At 36.9% G+C, this 18976-nt stretch overlaps 2 protein-coding genes across 2 annotated transcripts in view; one reads left to right on the top strand and one right to left on the bottom strand.

Moving 5' to 3' along the window:
• Window positions 1-17064, bottom strand: part of LOC100699545 (collagen alpha-1(XIX) chain) — a 159684-nt gene extending 142620 nt beyond the window's left edge. The window contains exons 1-2 of the mRNA XM_019366896.2: window positions 12907-17064; window positions 10787-10838 (exon numbers count right to left, since the gene is read on the bottom strand). Of these exons, the coding sequence (XP_019222441.1) occupies window positions 10787-10809 (23 nt within the window). The 5' untranslated portion in view covers window positions 10810-10838; window positions 12907-17064. The remainder of the gene's footprint in view (window positions 1-10786; window positions 10839-12906) is intronic.
• The window catches only part of lmbrd1 (LMBR1 domain containing 1), a 50654-nt gene extending 31899 nt beyond the window's left edge, over window positions 1-18755 (top strand). Inside the window, exons 10-16 of the mRNA XM_003441000.5 lie at window positions 620-684; window positions 865-967; window positions 3031-3135; window positions 3224-3373; window positions 6441-6516; window positions 17072-17163; window positions 17304-18755. Coding sequence (XP_003441048.1) covers window positions 620-684; window positions 865-967; window positions 3031-3135; window positions 3224-3373; window positions 6441-6516; window positions 17072-17163; window positions 17304-17414 — 702 coding nt within the window. The 3' untranslated portion in view covers window positions 17415-18755. The remainder of the gene's footprint in view (window positions 1-619; window positions 685-864; window positions 968-3030; window positions 3136-3223; window positions 3374-6440; window positions 6517-17071; window positions 17164-17303) is intronic.
• The last annotated feature ends 221 nt before the right edge of the window (window positions 18756-18976 follow it).

Here is an 18976-nt window from a genome sequence, read left to right as displayed (position 1 = left end):
ACTATCATTTAATACACGTAAACTCCTTTTTTGGGCATTCCTTTGGTTAGAGTAGCAGTTTCATAAAAAGATTACTGTATTTTTAAATTAAACTAAATTATTATGTTTTTCTCCTCCGTCTTGCCTGCTTCTCTCCTAGCTCTGTCATCAGTATCTTAATTGATATTTTGTTGCAAGGGGTTTATCTCAGATAATTTGGTATAATTTGGTCTAACTATTGATATGATGATCAATACACATTAGATTCACTTTTTTCCCTCCCATTACGTTCATCTGATCAGCCAGCTTTTGCCTCCCTGATTGCAGCCTCCTAACTCTGCTTCAGCTGTGCCATTGCTTCCCCCTGTCACCCTGGGCGACAGTGCCAAACTGTGGCTGGCTATGCCATATGGTCTCTGTTTGACAAAAGACATGGTAGAAAGGTTATATTTGCTGACTAAGTAGCTGTCTTTAAAAATACACATTTTTTTAAAATGCAGCTTTTAATGCAGTTCACAAACAAGGTCACGCTGTGATTACACGTCCGACCTATAGTTGTCATTTATAAAAATATATCCTGATATTGTGTTGTAGTTATTTATTTTTGTTTCTCTGTTTTGATTGATTGATTTATTTGCAGATATTACTAGGCATATTCTTTATCCTGGTTGCGTTGCTGTTCACCATTGCCCTCTTCATTTCAAAGTAAGTTATGATTTGTCCTGTAACACAAAATACAGTTCGCAGTGTTTGTCTTGTAAGACAGGCAATGTACCAAAATAAACAGTGCAATTGCTTCATTTAACCTTATATATTAAAGTTTAATACGGGAGATTGATACCCTTATTTCTTCTTTTTCTTTCTCTCTGTTTTTTTCCTCCTCAGTTTGGATAAAGCTCTCCACTCGGCTGGCATCAGCTCTGGGTTCATAATCTTTGGCACCAACCTAACCAATCCTCTGAATGAACTTCTTTTAGCCTTGCAACCTGTGAGTATCCTCCCATCTCTCATGTTGAAATGGTGATTATACTCAATGAAGATATGCTTAAATCCATATTTTTTTGTTTCTGTCATCATTAACCTCAATGAAGCATAATTTAAAAGCTTTATCACTGGTCACTCCTAAATGAACTTGAAATGTTGTTTAGAACTTGGGGAGTGTGCTTTAGTGTGCTGAACTTTAAACACAGACTTTTGGGTCATTGTAAATTAGTAATTAAATACATTAGGATACACAATACACATCGTCAGTGATAGGTCATTAAGTTTTCAGGTTTTTCAGCATCATACACCTTCACTCAGGAAACCCAGCAAGGGTTGTTCAGACCCTGGCTTGTTTCCCAGCAGCATTGGCGAAAGGATCACTCCTCCTCATTGAAAGCCATCTGGAGGCCCTCTCTGCAGCTTCCAGAGTGGACATGATGGCTTTCTTTTTTGCAGCACCGGTGATTGAAAAAGCTGCACCTTAATCAGCTCACACTGCACCATACAGCCTCTCCTCCTGCACTGATCTACCAGTTCCCGGTACTTGGATCATTTATGCTTATTTGCCTCTTCATTAAAGTTTAGCCGTAAAAGAAGCAGCTGCTTTGACGAGGCTGATGACAGGACCACACACAAAAGATTGGCAAAACATGACTGCTAAATTGGTTTAAATACCTAAACTGACTCACAGATCGTAGTCCAATGCTGATATGAGCTGATTATATATGCTGTAAATAGAGCCCGGTCACTGGCCATGTTAAAGGTTATGTAAAGGTTATAGGTACTGGTCTGGGATGACAAAGGGCATAGAGTCAGTCCCAAACGCTGAAATTTGCTGCCCCTGATGAGACACTACAGCTTGGACCCGGAACATGATTCACAAGCAGCCATATCTGACAGATTTTGAAATTCCCCTGCAGTAGACCCTCTCTTGCCCAATGCTTCCTTCAACCTCATTTACCACCTTGGTGATCCATTTATTATCGATAGGTGTTGATATATGCTTCAATACTTGTCATTCCTACCAATGCCCTTGTGATAGAGAGCTTATGTGAAAACCTGCCTGGCCATTTGCTACTGTACCCACCGAGCCTTAGTTCCTCTCTACCTCAAAGAACCTTGAATTCCTTGTTGAGGCATCGGCCCCCAAAAATGATCCTACACTCTAACTTATACTGCATGCACTATACCCAACTTACATAGATGTAGTAATTGATGTAATTGAAATTGATTTATTTTAATTTTTTATTTTTTTGCTACAAGGAAAACCTTGCTGAAACTTGGAAAAGTAGAAAGTCTTGCAAATGAATGAAAATGCATTACGCTGTCTGTTTTAAAAGTGTCCCACTGTCAGTGTTTTAATTTTGATTTAATATTAGGACCTCATCAAATGTGGGTGTCAACAACGAGCAGTCGAGCAATTGTGAAATATTGAGTAATATTGATATAGTGATATACAGTAAAATGTTTTTAAATGACCACATCCTTGAATACATTTTTGCCAACAGAGCGCTGTTGGTGGTTTTAAGACTTCAGTGATAAATGTTAAATAGCAAATCACTACCATTGCTTCTTTTTTCCACGTCGTGGCTGATGGTCAGAAATACCTGCTGTTCAAATTGGTATTCAAAAGCAGATATTAAAAACAAAAAAAAAGATTGACACCCCAGACCATTAAATAGTTGCTTCACAGATAGTGGCATTGATTAAAAGGTGAAGGCCAGTGTTTAGACGTATGACCTTGGCATTTTAGAACTTAAGCAGACCACATCAAGCATGGGATGCTAAATACTGGAGATGTAGTTTCAGGTAACGTCTGAACACTTCATGTTACAAAGCATAACAGTTGTTGATGTTCAGATTTTTTCCTGGTGTCTGAATGTGCTGCAGACTAACCAGCATAGATATGGATAGCATTTATTGGAGCTGAACAGATATTGTGGGATTACACATTTTTACTGGTTGCTCCTTGAAAGATTACCATCCTAAATGTTTGGCTCCGGATGCAGTAATTATTGTTGTGCATTTAAGATTTATACAGTAGCTGACTTGTTTTGGATGTCACAGGTTTTTCCACTGGATTATATCCTGATCACAGTCATCACAGTGTACTTTGTACTCACATCCATGGCCGGCATTCGTAACATGGGCATTTGGTTCTTCTGGATAAGGGTAAGAAAATGCCTTATTTATGTATTTAAATTTTTGCAAATGCCCAGTTAACTACATGATAATGTGTTATTTTTTCTTTTTTTTTCAGCTGTACAAAATAAGACCTAAGAAAACTCGCCCCCAGGCTCTCCTCTTCCTCTGTATGATTCTTCTTTTGATCGTTCTGCACACCAGCTACATGATCTATAGTCTAGCCCCACAATATGTCATGTATGGCAGCCAGAAATACCTTGTACAGGTAAGGAAAAATTCATGTCCATTCCTGAGTGTTTCTTTGTTTTCACTCTCCCTGATGAGAGCTTCTAACGATGGCAGTGTCAGTTAGTCAGTGTGTTCAGACCTCTTTGGTTCAGCCTGGTGTAGGCAGCAGCATGGTCTCTACAGGCTGGCAGCGGGGCTTTTAGACTCTTGTTCGTTTTCAGTTCCGTCTTTCTATATTAGACTATGTGGCTTTTGCAGTGCGGCTCTGCTGTCTGACAGTCTACCCTCCATGTGATCTAATGTAGCTCTGCTCTTTCTCGCTGTGTGGGTGTACGCATGTGGTTTAGATGCACCCTTGCATCTACACTTCATCAGAAAAAAAATCTTTTAAACAACATAATTTAAATGAACCGATGTGTTGTTTTACTGAAACATCCTCTTGTTAAATCTGACAGAAGAGCCTTTTTAAATCCAAGTCCATTTGACTCGCAGCATAAACATGGTTTATACATATCAAGTGGTTTCTTTTCTTTTAAATTTTGATATCACATTATATCAAAGATGCATACAGTCTAGACTAAATATAGAATAGGACTGGTTGAATTCTCCTGTGATCAATATCATGATGAGCTCCCACATTTGCTTCTGTTAGGTTCCTCGTTTAGATATGATTAAATTGCTTAAAAAGTGGACAGAGCTTAGCAAATGCATGCGCTGAGGCTGAGAAGTATCAAGTTAAGAAGCAGTAAAGGGTTAGTTGCCTCTAGACTTTTCCTCATCTGGGCTGTTAGACCAGGAGGAGGAGAACTGGAGCAAAATTAATTAACGCTTGCTGCTTTCTTTTTTTTCCTTTTGGTTTTTAAATCAAAACACTACATTTCTAATATTACTTTCCTTGCGCACCACATAGTCACGTGCAGTTTTATATAATGGGTGGAGATAGATAATCACCCCAAATCGCATTTGATTGGATGGATTTTTGCAAAAGTGCAGGATTAAGGACAAAAAAATGTTTTATTTTTGTGTCTAAAATTGACATAAATTAAACATATAATATACAAATTTAATTTTTGTTTTGAGAATTAAGGGTAGGAATTCTTTTATTCATTATTAGTTAGATATTTAGTTGATTTCTTCAGTTAATTACAGAGCTGTGTTGGTTATTAAATGCATTGTCACTGTACTGTCATTGTTAACAGAGGCTCATATGTATGATATAGCTATATATTGTATACAGGTCCTTCTCAAAAAATTAGCATATTGTGATAAAGTTCATTATTTCCTGTAATGTACTGATAAATATTAGACTTTCATATATTTTAGATTCATTACACACAACTGAAGTAGTTCAAGCCTTTCATTGTTTTAATATTGATGATTTTGGCATACATACCTCATGAAAACCCAAAATTCCTATCTCAAAAAGTTAGCATATCATGAAAAGGTTCTCTAATTGAGCTATTAACCTCATCATCTGAATCAACGAATTAACTCTAAACACCTGCAAAAGATTCCTGAGGCTTTTAAAAACTCCCAGCCTGGTTCATTACTCAAAACTGCAATCATGGGTAAGACTGCCGACCTGACTGCTGTCCAGAAGGCCATCATTGACACCCTCAAGCAAGAGGGTAAGACACAGAAAGAAATTTCTGAACGAATAGGCTGTTCCCAGAGTGCTGTATCAAGGCACCTCAGTGGGAAGTCTGTGGGAAGGAAAAAGTGTGGCAGAAAACGCTGCACAACGAGAAGAGGTGACCGGACCCTGAGGAAGATTGTGGAGAAGGACCGATTCCAGACCTTGGGGGACCTGCGGAAGAAGTGGACTGAGTCTGGAGTAGAAACATCCAGAGCCACCGTGTACAGGCGTGTGCAGGAAATGGGCTACAGGTGCCGCATTCCCCAGGTCAAGCCACTTTTGAAGCAGAAACAGCGGCAGAAGCGCCTGACCTGGGCTACAGAGAAGCAGCACTGGACTGTTGCTCAGTGGTCCAAAGTACTTTTTTCGGATGAAAGCAACTTTTGCATGTCATTCGGAAATCAAGGTGCCAGAGTCTGGAGGAAGACTGGGGAGAGAGAAATGCCAAAATGCCTGAAGTCCAGTGTCAGGTACCCACAGTCAGTGATGGTCTGGGGTGCCATGTCAGCTGCTGGTGTTGGTCCACTGTGTTTTATCAAGGGCAGGGTCAATGCGGCTAGCTATCAGGAGATTTTGGAGCACTTCATGCTTTCATCTGCTGAAAAGCTTTATGGAGATGAAGATTTCATTTTTCAGCACGACCTGGCACCTGCTCACAGTGCCAAAACCACTGTTAAATGGTTTACTGACCATGGTATTACTGTGCTCAATTGGCCTGCCAACTCTCCTGACCTGAACCCCATAGAGAATCTGTGGGATATTGTGAAGAGAAAGTTGAGAGACGCAAGACCCCACGCTCTGGATGAGCTTAAGGCCGCTATCGAAGCATCCTGGGCCTCCATAACACCTCCATGCCACGCCGCATTGAAGCAGTCATTTCTGCAAAAGGGTTCCCAACCAAGTATTGAGTGCATAACTGAACATAATTATTTGAAGGTTAACTTTTTTTGTATTAAAAACACTTTTCTTTTATTGGTCGGATGAAATATGCAAATTTTTTGAGATAGGAATTTTGGGTTTTCATGAGTTATGTATGCCAAAATCATCAATATTAAAACAATGAAAGGCTTGAACTACTTCAGTTGTGTGTAATGAATCTAAAATATATGAAAGTCTAATGTTTATCAGTACATTACAGGAAATAATGAACTTTATCACAATATGCTAATTTTTTGAGAAGGACCTGTATACCTGCAGGAAAATTCGATTAATATTATTACAACTTTTACAGTCTTTTGGACCCAAATCATCTTGATTTTACTTTGCATAATGTAAATCAGCCCATAATATATGAATAAAGTATGTTGATGATCTGTTCTAATTTAGTATTATAAATTCTTAGAGACGATAGTTCAAACAGTTCCATGTTCATAAAATGCCAAAATATTTGTGTACTGCAGTGTTTAGTGTTTCTGTAGTAAACACGTACATGACTCTTGTTTTCTTTTTGTCTTTTTTTTTATTTCAGATGCCATCACCAGGTCCTACATCTGGGAATACAACTATTAACACCTCCAGGATATGTGATGCAGATGCACCTGAGGGTGAGTTTATCATCTCTACCACACTATAGTAGCGCTGGCTCCAATCGTGAGATGTTTAAAGAACCTACAAGACAACATAAAACATTCATTGCTCATAGCTTGGAATTCATGCTAGAGGAACAGAAGGACGGTGTGTGACCAAGTCATATAATGTAGAACACTGTTCAGTAATCTTGATCACTATTCATTATGTATTAGAATGAATAATACCAAGAAGAAATGTTTACTAATGCAGTAGGTAGTGTCTTACTGTCAACATGCAAATGTTTAATTCACTAAAGGAGGCATGAATACACCAATGTGTGCATGCACATAGGTATAAGCTCTACTATATTTATTCATGTGATAAATGCTCATGTCAGGCTGTTGTTGGTGGTGAAGGGGATACTTTGTATGAAGTGTAAAGCCATAGATACATTTGTAATAATGTGTGAACGTTGTGTAATAAGTTTGTTTATGATACATATGACAATCTATCTAGCTAGTTGGCTATTCTGCATATATGCAGATCCACAGTAGCATCTATCTTGGATTGGGTTACATAGTATTGAAGACTAAAAGTAAACAGACAGAAAATGAATTATTTTCATTTCGACGCAGGTTTAAAGAAAAACAAACAAGATCATAAACTTACTTCATTCTTCAACATACCTGACACATGTGCCTTTTATCATTCCTCATCTACTCCAACCTTAATAGCCTTAATACTATTTTTGTTCTCCAAAACAAAGCTAGTGTTGTTTTATAGTACGCCCTAAACTGTAGTAACATGAGAGGAAAAATGGCTTTCAGACTCACTGTTATAGTCTTTTAGACCCTACCCCAAAATTGTATAGCTAAATCCTCAAAGTCCTTTTTTTCTGGGGGAAAAGTAAATTGTTACAGTTAAACCTGCTTTTTTCTACATACACAACAAAGTCACATTTCAGTGCCAATACCTGAAACCTCACACAACTTGAGTTAAAAGGAGGACACAGAGCTTTCTAAACCCTTTCTAAATACGAATCGCTTCTGTAATGTTATTCTGACCATTACAGGTTGAAATATCTACAATACAACTTTATAGTAGTCTTAAGTAAATGTAAAACAGTGCCTGTAATTGCTCCGATTCAACAGACTCATTTCTTGTTACTATAATTTTTAGATTTTAATAAAATGTAGATATGAGCTAAAGTCAGCTTATCACTTATCTGGCTGTTTCTAAAAGGCTGTTTTCTGAATTTATCAGATGCATGCAGCACCAAACAGTAGCAGGATCTTTCTGTGAGCTTTTCCAGAGTGAAGGAAATGTACACATTTTTCATCTCACAAAAGTAGTACATTCTTTTAACAATCAAGTATCATTAATCTAACAGCAAATTAGTGATAATATTATCATAAGCTTTCATATAATTTATTAAATGGTACTTAATGTGTTTGGAGTTATTTTTTGGGAATAAAGTGAGTAATTATTTATGGAGCTATATAAATGATATTTAAAGCATGTGTGTGGCTAAAATGCACTGAACTAGAGGAAATGGCATTTGTTAAAGGCTATGGTTTCACAATTGTCATTGTGTGAGAAGTTATCTTTCAATTACAAAATATTTATTATTCCAACCTCATTAGGCAGATCATTGCCGTATTAGGATATTGCTCATAAAAATGGAAAGCCTTGTAGAGAAATAACTAGTAGGATTACACACAGTAGTTTTATGTAGAATATAAAGACAGATGATTTCATATTTGAAATTAAGTTATGTTTCAATAGATGTTAAAATGTTTTCCTTATATCAAAAGTAAACATTCAAACACCTATTTAATTACCATAGTTTGAAATGAAATGTATAACTACATGTAATAAGCAATGCTTATGTTGATTTCCTATATTTATTGTTTAAACAGGTTATATCCAGTAAATCCATTTGAAGCAGTTATGTTTACACATACCGACATACAGTAATTAGGTATCTGATAATCTCCCAGTAATACTCATGCTTATCAGAGAGTATTGTTCAAATTAAGTGGCGATAGCTTTTTTGTTGTATGTATTTCAGATAATTTGTTTGTTCTTCTTCCCCACCTCTCACAGTTATGATTGTAATCATGATCATGATTCTGCAGCATTTTCTCATGTTGTTTACTTCATTACTAAAAGATAAGTTATGTATATCTTTATAGCTGCAAATCAGATGGTACCACAAGACACTCAATTTGTGGACTATTGTGACCATTTGTTCAACAAAATTCTATTATGCTGGGAAACTGCACACAATAATTTAGCTGCTGATTTCCTTTGGCTCTTCCTAAAACCTATTTTGGTTTTTTGTTAGAGCCAATATTAATATACTAACAAACAAGCATAAAGTCATATTGCTGCATCTGAGGGCTTTTCCCTAAGAACACATTCATCTATTCATTTTATTTAATGTTTATATACACCTACATGTAGCATTTAAGTGTCTGAGATACTGAAATGCATGTAGGTGCACTGTCTGATCACTTCAAAGTGTACAACAGAAAATATAATAAAATATTCTTTTAGAACACCTGCTCTTATGAAAATACCAAATACAGAGATATTACATTTGATTAGTCATATAGGATAATATAGATTTATATCAGTTTATGCATTATCATGTAGAACAGTAAAGCCTTTGAGTTATCCTTATAGCTTGCTTTTAAATAAATACAAACAATATGTCATATAATTTTGTTTTTTCATTTTCCGACATTTTTAATGTTCAGTAAACCAAAAGATAAAATGACACTTATTGACAGGATGTCAGAAAAATCAGATGCAGAATTTTATAATTGATCTTTGGCATTATTATGTCAACATATCACTGTTTCTTTTAATACATCATAAGTATTTTGGTAGAGAAGCCAGTATTATTAATATATTCAAGTACCATCATCATGAGTACATGTTTGGTATTCTTTCATGCCAGACTGCTGGAATTTAGCAGAAATGTAATTATGACAAAACTTCCTGCCTTATCATTTGATTCTGTTACAGTTCTTAAGAAGTATCATACTAAATACTAAAGTATGAAATTTGTTGTCGGTGTTCCTGAGTTGTTGCTTTTCACAAAAAATGGTCCAAATGTGCGGCTTTTGGCCACCCAAGCATAATATATAGATCTCTACTTTCTTGCTGCTCGGTTGTGCTTTTTGTAAAGCAGCAGTTCAGGTAGTTCTTACAAGAGTGGCCTAAACATCAATTGGTTTCTTACATATGAGGCCATTCAATGTATTTTACAGTGCCGGTGCTCCAGTGTGACGTGTGGTCATTATAAATGACCCATAGAGCTCCTGATTAGTTGTGAGAATTATCTCATGATTGTTTTGGAGCTCTTCAGCACTGTTATACTAAAGGTGTCGTTATTGCTGGAGTTAGTTGTCTGGCAGGATTTGTAATTTGTCTTTTGACCAGCGTAGTAAAATGAGTCCTTTTTTTGCCATCTTGTAAATGGCTCCTGCTTTGACCAACAGCCGTTGTACCACCTACCATGAGGCGAAGGAAGTGTCAAGCAGAGATAACACATGTGACTGAGAGGGAATGCAATCAGACACTTAATAGCTAAAACAGTAAAAAAAAAAAAAAAAAAGTGACTGCGTGATAAAAGAAAATAATTCTGTTGCCATTTAGATAATATCCTTTTTTTGTTTATAAGAGGAGAGTATTTGATTTGCCCCTAGACAGTCTGCAGTTGTGAAAAGGTTAAAAGGGTGACTACATGCAGCGCAAACAGTCGAGAGCCTCCATTTATCTGATTTGCACAATTTATGTTTTTCCAGGGTGTCACGCTGAGCAAAAATGTGCTCCACATAATGTATGGTAAAATATTTTTTGTTGACACAGACATGACCAACGCTGATGGTCTTTATTCTGTACCCACTGCAGTATTCTAACATTTGCTACATAATGATGAAGTTGAAGCAAAAAAGCTTATATTGGCCATTTAGCCATTTGCTACATTTCAAATAGTAATCATTGCAAAAGTTGGGAAAGTCTGAAAAACTTTGAGTATGCACAAAACAGAGAAGACAGCCACCAGAAGAATCTGACGGTTGAGTTAGGTGCAGGAAGGTAGAGTCTTGTGTCAGAGAGAAGACTATCTCAGGAGATCGGTGCTCATACCGTAATTGATATAGACTTGTTGGAGAGGAACTGTGCCTTGCCTATAAAGCTGACAAAAGCAAGTTTCCAGCAGACTTCGTAGTTTGAAAAAATGAGTTCTTTTAAAACTTACCCTGTTTTGATTCATTATTTAAAAAATGTACTCACCTTGTAAACTGTTGGTTCTTCATTGTTTTTCATACCATGTTGATACTTTTATCTGAGAATTGAGAAATGCTGTTGTTACAAGGGATTTTAAAAATATGACAAAAACAGTAGTAACAGTTATAGTAATAATTAGTAAATAGTAAAGGCATTAAAGTTGTTCTTTAATTTATGGTGCCATCGTGAGAAGCGATTTCTATATAATTTGCCAGTTGTGTCCAAATTCCTTATTCTTGAAATGTTAATCTAGTATGACCTCAAGCACAGATATGGAGACATTTATCTTTTCTTGGGATTTAAAGGCCCTTTTGGTTGATGTAAAAATAATGATAAGAGAAAAAATTATGGCAGTACCCTTTGGTAGAAATTTGCATCACCAGGCACGGGAACTGCATCACTTTGTAATAACCCATAGTATGACATTAGATCAAGACAGCTAAGACAAAAGAGGGTAGAAGTCAAACTAGTGACTGATTGGGCGATTGGTCACAGTGGGGTAATGACACTAACATCTTGGCGAGCAGGTGCTCAGTGCCAGGCTCTCCATTATGTACTCTAAGGTCATTACCATGCCATTACTCATTTACTCAGCGTAATGGAAATGAATCCTCAGGATTTAGCTGCCATGGCCCCAGACAATCTGAAACTTGAAGTTCTCTTGATTATCCAATTTAACACAGGGAGTAAAGGCATTTTAGGGTTTAAAAAAAATGGGTATGTGTTATATCTTATATTTGTAACATTTCTCAAGCCCTGGCACAAACTTAAACTTTTGCAACACTCCCTGTTCAGTTTTAGTTATAGGTTTTATGAAGCCTGGCTGAAACACAGAGAACTTTCAGCTGCTCTGTCAAATTAGTCTTACCTCCATGACGCTCATGCTGCTACTTCTGCAGGGGGCTTTGCTTTGATCATAAATTCTGATATGCATCTAAAACCATCAACAAATACTGCTCCCAGTCGGTTTTGTTTTGTTGTTATTTTTGGTGGTTTTGTTTGTATTTTCTGTGAGTCTATGCGCAAATACAAGCCTTTTTTGGATAATCAGAATTTCATTATTTATTCAATTTTTTTTCATTTGTGTGCCTGACATTTATGTGATTGGTTGGGCTATTTAAATAACCTTCAGTGTCACTTATTGATGCAGTGATTTTATTGTGGCTAAACTCGTCACATATTTCTCTTTCTTGTCCATTTATAATAATGACTGCCTCACTTAAGTAATTAAATGTCCTTAACTGTTGTTTATTGCAGTCATGTTAACACCTACATCATTAATTCAGGAACCTCAGCCTGTGGTTACACTCATTCCCTGGACAGTTTGACCAGTGATTTTAATAACTTTGAAACATGTACAGCTCACTGAATTTCTTACCAAAACAAAACACTTGTGGAGAATAGCAGATCAAAACCTTTTAAAACATGTTTATGCAGCAAGGAAAGTATATTTCACGTTTAATATCAATACATCCAGTCCAAGGTTTGCTTTTGACCCAGTGGCTCAATTTATCAGTGAGCTTCTCTGAGTGATTACGGGTAAAATTCTAGCAGCATGAGCTTAATTCATTTAATAACAACATAAAGCTGGGTTTTTACCTTGAGTGATGTATCATATTATCCCTATATTGAATCTCAGAGATCAAACTGTATACTTATAGACTCCTGTCTGTTTCCTAGCAACTTCCCTGTTTCCACAGCATTGTTTTAAAGAGCTAGGGAGGGGGCTGATGGTCGCCATTTTATGTGTTAGCTCTGAGATGTCAGGTACCATAGCAATTTTCAACAGGACTCCCTCAACCCCAACACAAATTAATAGTAATTTTCTTTCCATCAAGGGGATCATCATCAATTTGCATTACAATGGAATATGTCAATCAAAAGTAATTCTCCTGAAAGAAAAATGCCCATTTTGTAATCCACAGACACCCCTTACCTTTTATAGGAGGAAAAAAAAAATCACTTTTCAAAGAGTATATTTGCTTGGTATTGCTCAGAAAGACCTCCACTATTAACTGATAGAAATAAAATTACTTTTTGATAGAGGTTGAGCTTTAAAGACACCTAATTAAAATGCTACTCCTTGCTTAAAAGTGATCTTAATTGAAATTTTTAAATAAACTCACTTTTTATAGACCTGTTGATTGTAGTGGGGCATTTAGCAGCCAGCTGTTTCCTTCAGGGCTGGAAGAGACACAAAAAAGAGCTAAAAGAAGAGTGAGCTTTCTACATCTAATACCTGACTGTACCTGATGCTCCCAATACCCCTTTATCTCAGCTAAATGTGTAAAAATAATAACAGTTTTTCTTAAAAAGTAATAGTTTCTAGCATTCGTCTTGATTTGAAAACTTAATTTTATGTCCTTTGCTTTAGAAAACAGTTTGTTTCTCACTTTGGCTTCAGTTTGTATGATCAGTAGTTTTGGTTAGGTCAAGTTAGGTTATGTGTGTTATCTTTTTGTGGGACTTGATCACTGCTCAAATTGATTTTTTTTCTTTGTGTGTGTGTCTACTGCCAAAATATGTTTTTGGTGATTTTTTTGCACACAACACTAATAAGTGAAGCCAGAAATTTGAAAATAGTTCTGCTGAAGGAACAGCAGTATTCTCGAAGGACTTTAGAATAAAAGTTCTCTGCCTTTTTAGATGGAAAGTAAAAGCATACGGTTTTGGCACAAGAGCTTGCTGATCAAGAACCTTTTGGAAGAGCACATTGTGTGCATGCATGTGTGCAGAGTACTATGCATGTATTTGGGTTTGAATGCACAGACGAAAGTTATGCATAATGCATCATCCTACACCGGGCTCACCCGGGTATCATGAGTCAGGGTGAAATTACCTGCACTCCCTGGCTGCCCCATACTCTTATCAGAGAACGGTAATGATTTCAAGGTGAAGCTGGTCAGTGGTGTACATGATAATATATTTAGGCAGACCACTGTTGTGAACCATCTGTAGATCCCACTCAGTGCCCTGCAATTCTGGTAAGCAGCTGGAGAGCTACAGATGGCTGAGGTAGTGGAGCAAAAGAGTGGGGTCACAGTGATGAAGAAAGACTTGCTTCTTCTATTATCTCCTGGTCCTGGTGAAGTGAAAGCTGATTCTTGTTGCACATCACAACTCCTGTGGGATTGTGCCTTCTCATTTGTATTATAGATGAAACAGCACTGACCTGAATTTTTCTTCTTTTTTTCCACCGAACTCTGGTAGGGAAAGCTTTCAAAAGTATTGACTTTAATGGAACAAAAATCAAAAAGACACTGTGTTATTGCTGTGGACCTTGATGTCATGTAGCTTTGTGTAGGTCTGATTGCACCGTTCATACGTTTCAAGTCAGTGTGAAGAGCTGTGTAAGAAACAGTGTGATAGGAGCAGCACAGCAGGGTTAGCGTTAATGCTCCAGATGGCTCTCTAACATAGCCAGACTTGAGCTTTTGGGACTTTCTCTCTTGCCTTGTTCTGTAGAAATGATGCAAGTCCTATAAGGAGTGTATTTACATATATACTTTGTTCTTTTTATTGCTTAAGTGTGCATGGCTAAGCTAATTAATAAATGCGATCTGCTCTTACTGTGTTTTCACACGAAACAATTTGGGAGCTGAGAAGAGACCCAGACATGGCATGCATATCATTGGCACTTTCTACTTCTGACGTCACCAGCATTTTACCATGCCTGCCAATACCCATTCATACACATAAAGGGTGAATGACTCAGCTTAAGACTTTTATAATATTCCTGCTGTCTGCGGCAGTCGGATCAATAACAGTATCAGTTCACTCAAAAAGTGGAGAGCTGAAGCTCAAAGGTGATGTCACCAGCATAAGGAAAAGAGCAGCTCGACAGAAAAGAGAAGCCAATTGGATTATGTAAGCAATAAGCGAGTTTCTTTCCTGGGGCTTTTGATTTTGATGTGCTTTATATTCATGATCACAGTGCTGAGTCAATAATGATTGAGCTGCCTTTGGTCACCGCAATAAAATGTCATTTGAGGAACATTGCAGAGTTGAGGTTTGCTTACTTCTGTCAAGGCTGGGACAAAAAGGTTCTCCCAGAAAACTGATACATTTGAAGTGGCAGCTTTAAATTGGTTCATTTAATGGATTACTATTGTGCAACATTTAACCTCTTTAGTCTTTTCCACTTTCGAAACTCAGCCTTGTTTGAAATCAACACTAAAACATTTATGTTCAGCACTTCCTTTGACTCACCCTTCAGTGCTCAACATCAACCATCTGGCACTCCTTTGTGTTTTCAATCCTCGGGTCTAATGTTTTTTCTTCTAATTTCTTCTCTATTCTTTTCATTTTCATTTTAATGTTGTAATTCTTTTCTTTCATTTAATGTTTTAGTGAGAGCACCTTGGGTTGCCCTTGTGTAAGAAATGCACTACACAAATTAGCTTGTGTTGCTTTTAAGTCACATAGGCTAGCTACAGTAACACATACACTTAATGAACGGGTGCTTTAATGCACTACAAGTAAATAGATGATCCTCTTAAATGCATCTTTATCAGTTTTCACACAGTAGTTGGCAAAAGTGCAGTGCACACAAAAACTGAAATCAAATCGATATCTGAGTGTGAGCTTCTGTCTTTTCATTCTTAACTACGGCACTCAAGGAAAATTCTGCCAGTGTATTTGAAATGGCACAGGCCCGTTCATTGAGTCATCGATTCAAAGCAAAGATATGAAGGGTATAAACCATTTTAAGATACAAATACCAGAGAAGAAGCAGCCGTAGCAGTTTTTACTTTGTAATAACAGTAGGTACACAGCAAAATGGTTGTTTCTTACGTTTTCTGTCATCTCCGAGGCCACATACTTGTTGAATCACTATGTGCTGGGCTGTATTTTCATCATAAGAGAATAACAAACAAAGTGCTTTCAAGCTTTTAGTTTTGTTCAGTAAAAAAGTGGGCGGATGTTAAGGGGATAAAAGGTACACTTGCAAACAATGTTACAAGGTGTTTGGCAGGTTTTCTGTGGCTTTAAGTAGGGGGTGTCAAACATTGTAGTTCATTGGCCATACAATCTGATTTAATGTCAAGTGGGCGAGACAGGTAAAGTCATTACACAATTACCTATACATAAAGAAATTTACATATTTCCATACATCTATGTACATACATCCATTTAAAAATCAGATGGTGAACAGTCTGAGCTGTCTTAAGAAATGTCATTTGAACAATATGCCTCTCTTCCCCCTGCACTTAGTCATTCCGCTGTCATTTCAAAGAAATCGACTGTCATCTTTTAACTCAAAGAAGCTTTGCTCTATGGCTTACCTTACCTAACCTTACCTTACCTCTATATGGACATAGGTCGTGTCTTTGTCAGTGGATGTAGAAATGATGATGACTTAGATCTCTGGATTGTATGAAACAGTTCAGAGAACAGTTTAAGATATTGGATTCAAACTCGTCAACTTGACACTTCATGGTTCCTGGTGCAAAATACAATGAATAGTCCAGATTGTATTCTTTGGTTTGTTCTTCTTATAGCTGGAAATGGTTCTTTAGGAACCACTGCATATTTGGTGACCAATCAGACTTGTGATGGATTCATATCTAAAGATCTGAAGTGCCTGAAGTGTCTACTCGGAACACATATAGTCATGAGCCTGAATTTGCGTCATCAGAGAATTGGGGTTACATGCATAACCCATAACCTATGGTTCGCTGTCTTCACATTTGCTGGTGTCCTCTGTGGGCCCATGCTTTTGCCTTTTGGGTTTTCAGTGTGTTATAGTGGATATACTCCATTAAATGTTACATTTCATTCCAGTTTCATTCATTGGCTGAACCATATTCACACTGACAGTGACACAGCTTTCCTCTTTTCCAACGACTGGTTGTCTTTTTTAGTTACAATAACAAAATTGCCTGAGGCCCTGCTCCATGTAGTAACAGCAGCCTGTGTTGAGCGCTTAAGTTAATATAGACTACTTTATAACACAGGTGTATAACAAGTGATACACTTGTGCAATTATAAACAGAAAGCAGCAATGGCTGTGTCACATTTAATTGTGCTCCAGACCACAGAGAACCTATCTGTGTCATGCAGACACCTCTCACCTACAAACAATGAACCACTAGAGTGAAACTACTAAACCGTTTGGGCCCACATTAGTCAAGTATTGATTTTCAAGCCTGTCATTTGAATACATGACAGGTGTCCAAACAATACTGTGAGACAAATACTTCAAAGCGGCTTCTTGATTTAAAACTTGCCACAGAGAGAAGACATTGTGTGTAGCCTCTGTCATTAATTTTGTGCTTTTCTTCTTTTCAGATCAGTGCACTGTGACAAGGTCTTATCTTTTCCTTCACAAGTTCTGGTTCTTCAGCACCATCTACTACTTTGGGAACTGGGCTTTTATTGGAGTAAGTCTAAAGATATGAATGAGATGTCACTGTCTGCATTTTGAATTTATCGCTCAAGTCCTCAGCTAAATATTTTCCACATTAGCAATTAAATGAGCCTTGATATATTTTGTCATGTGTGCTTTCATCGGTGTTTTTAGGCTTTCCTCATTGGTCTGGTGGTGTCCTGCTGCAGAGGGAAGAAGTCTGTGATTGAAGGAGAAGTGGAGGCCGATGACTCAGACTTCAGTGATGATGAATACGTGCACTGAAAAAGCAGAATCACTGTTCACTTGGATAGGTTTATAGATATTGTAACCAACACTGAAAAGGGACTAGAAAGCACAATTTCATTAAGTAATGAATACAGATTTTTTTCTTAAATACATTTTGTTTGTTTATTTTATTGTACAGCTATTTCATCTTTGGTTGAAGTTGACGCATGGCTCCCCTTAATTAGACCTCTCAACTGAATTAAAATGTCTTTCTCTGTCAGTGTTACTAATGACAGGATACTGGAAGTGTTCTCCAAGTCAGTCCTACCTTAAAGTTAACTGTTAAACTATTTGAAACTGAAATAAATTGGTTGTTTTTCAGCAGACACATTTGTGAGTAGCAGCATAGATGCTTTTTTTTTTTGTTAATCTAAAACAATGTCTAAGCTTTATTTGTGTAGAGCTCAGGTCTAAATGTGCTTTATAATCTTTCTGTATGCTTTCTAGACCTTTTACATGGTTTGGTTATCTACATATTAAGTTAAAATTCCAGTTGAACCTACACAAGCTGTTTCTGAAAAGCTAATTGGTATAAGACTAATAAATCCCAAGTGTTGACAGCAGTAGCACTTTTTGTCAGTTTATTTTGCTGATTTTTATCTGAGGTTAAAAATAGTGCGAGTGGATGCGCTGCATTAGTTATTGGCAGTCTGAGACCGTTATGCACAATGAAATGTTACTCTACTTGCATACCTGCACTGTGTGTGTGTGTAATGTAAAGGACCAATTGTATCTGCTGTATTTTCAAGGATTCAGTTAATTGTGGTTTTAATTATATGGGTTCAGCAGCTTTCTTCTCTTTATTGCTAGGAAAATAGTAAAAATACTAGAAAAGATAGAAATAAAAAATATGGATGTGACTTTCTTTTTAATTAAACTACTACTTCTCATTTTTGCCTGCACTTGAGAATTTATTAACAGCAAAAGTGGCAGATCTATTAATGGGCTTCTTTTAGACATACGTATTAAAATCTTTGCAAGGTACTTATCTGTTTGAGGAAGATGATGAAAAACTGTAAATTTACTCTGGAAGCCAAATGATTGTGCCTCATGAATGTGTGTGACCATGATGGGCACACAACACTGGATATGCTAACCTAAATTAATCACTCAGAAATCAGCCAGAATGAGTTTGAAATGTTTTTGTTTTGTTTCGGGTTGTTTTTGGTTTGATATGTCCTTTTGTGAGAATCAGTAGAGGGGATGCAGTGATGTGATGATGATGATGATGATGACAGAAGCTGCATCATTTGTATACTTGCGCTTTATCGGTTGTGGAAGTTGTTTGAATATATAACGATGCCTGCGTTTAAAGAAATAAAGCCGTTTTAAACCCCATCATGGCTTTAACGCCTTTTTTACATACAGTTGTTATTTTTATTGAAACTATGTACGCCACTTTAAAACAAGCATCACCAGCCTGCGAATAATAATGCTTGTGCAAATGTCAATATATAGTTTTTTCTGTAATACTTACATTTACATTTTTCCCCTCATGCAGTAGTATTTTCGGATGACATGTATGTAAAGTATAAAATATAGATTACTAGATATTAAAT

Source organism: Oreochromis niloticus, linkage group LG13 (genome assembly GCF_001858045.2).
Source record: "Oreochromis niloticus isolate F11D_XX linkage group LG13, O_niloticus_UMD_NMBU, whole genome shotgun sequence".
NCBI classification, from domain to species: domain Eukaryota; kingdom Metazoa; phylum Chordata; class Actinopteri; order Cichliformes; family Cichlidae; genus Oreochromis; species Oreochromis niloticus.
This window is presented reverse-complemented; position numbering and strand designations above follow the sequence as displayed.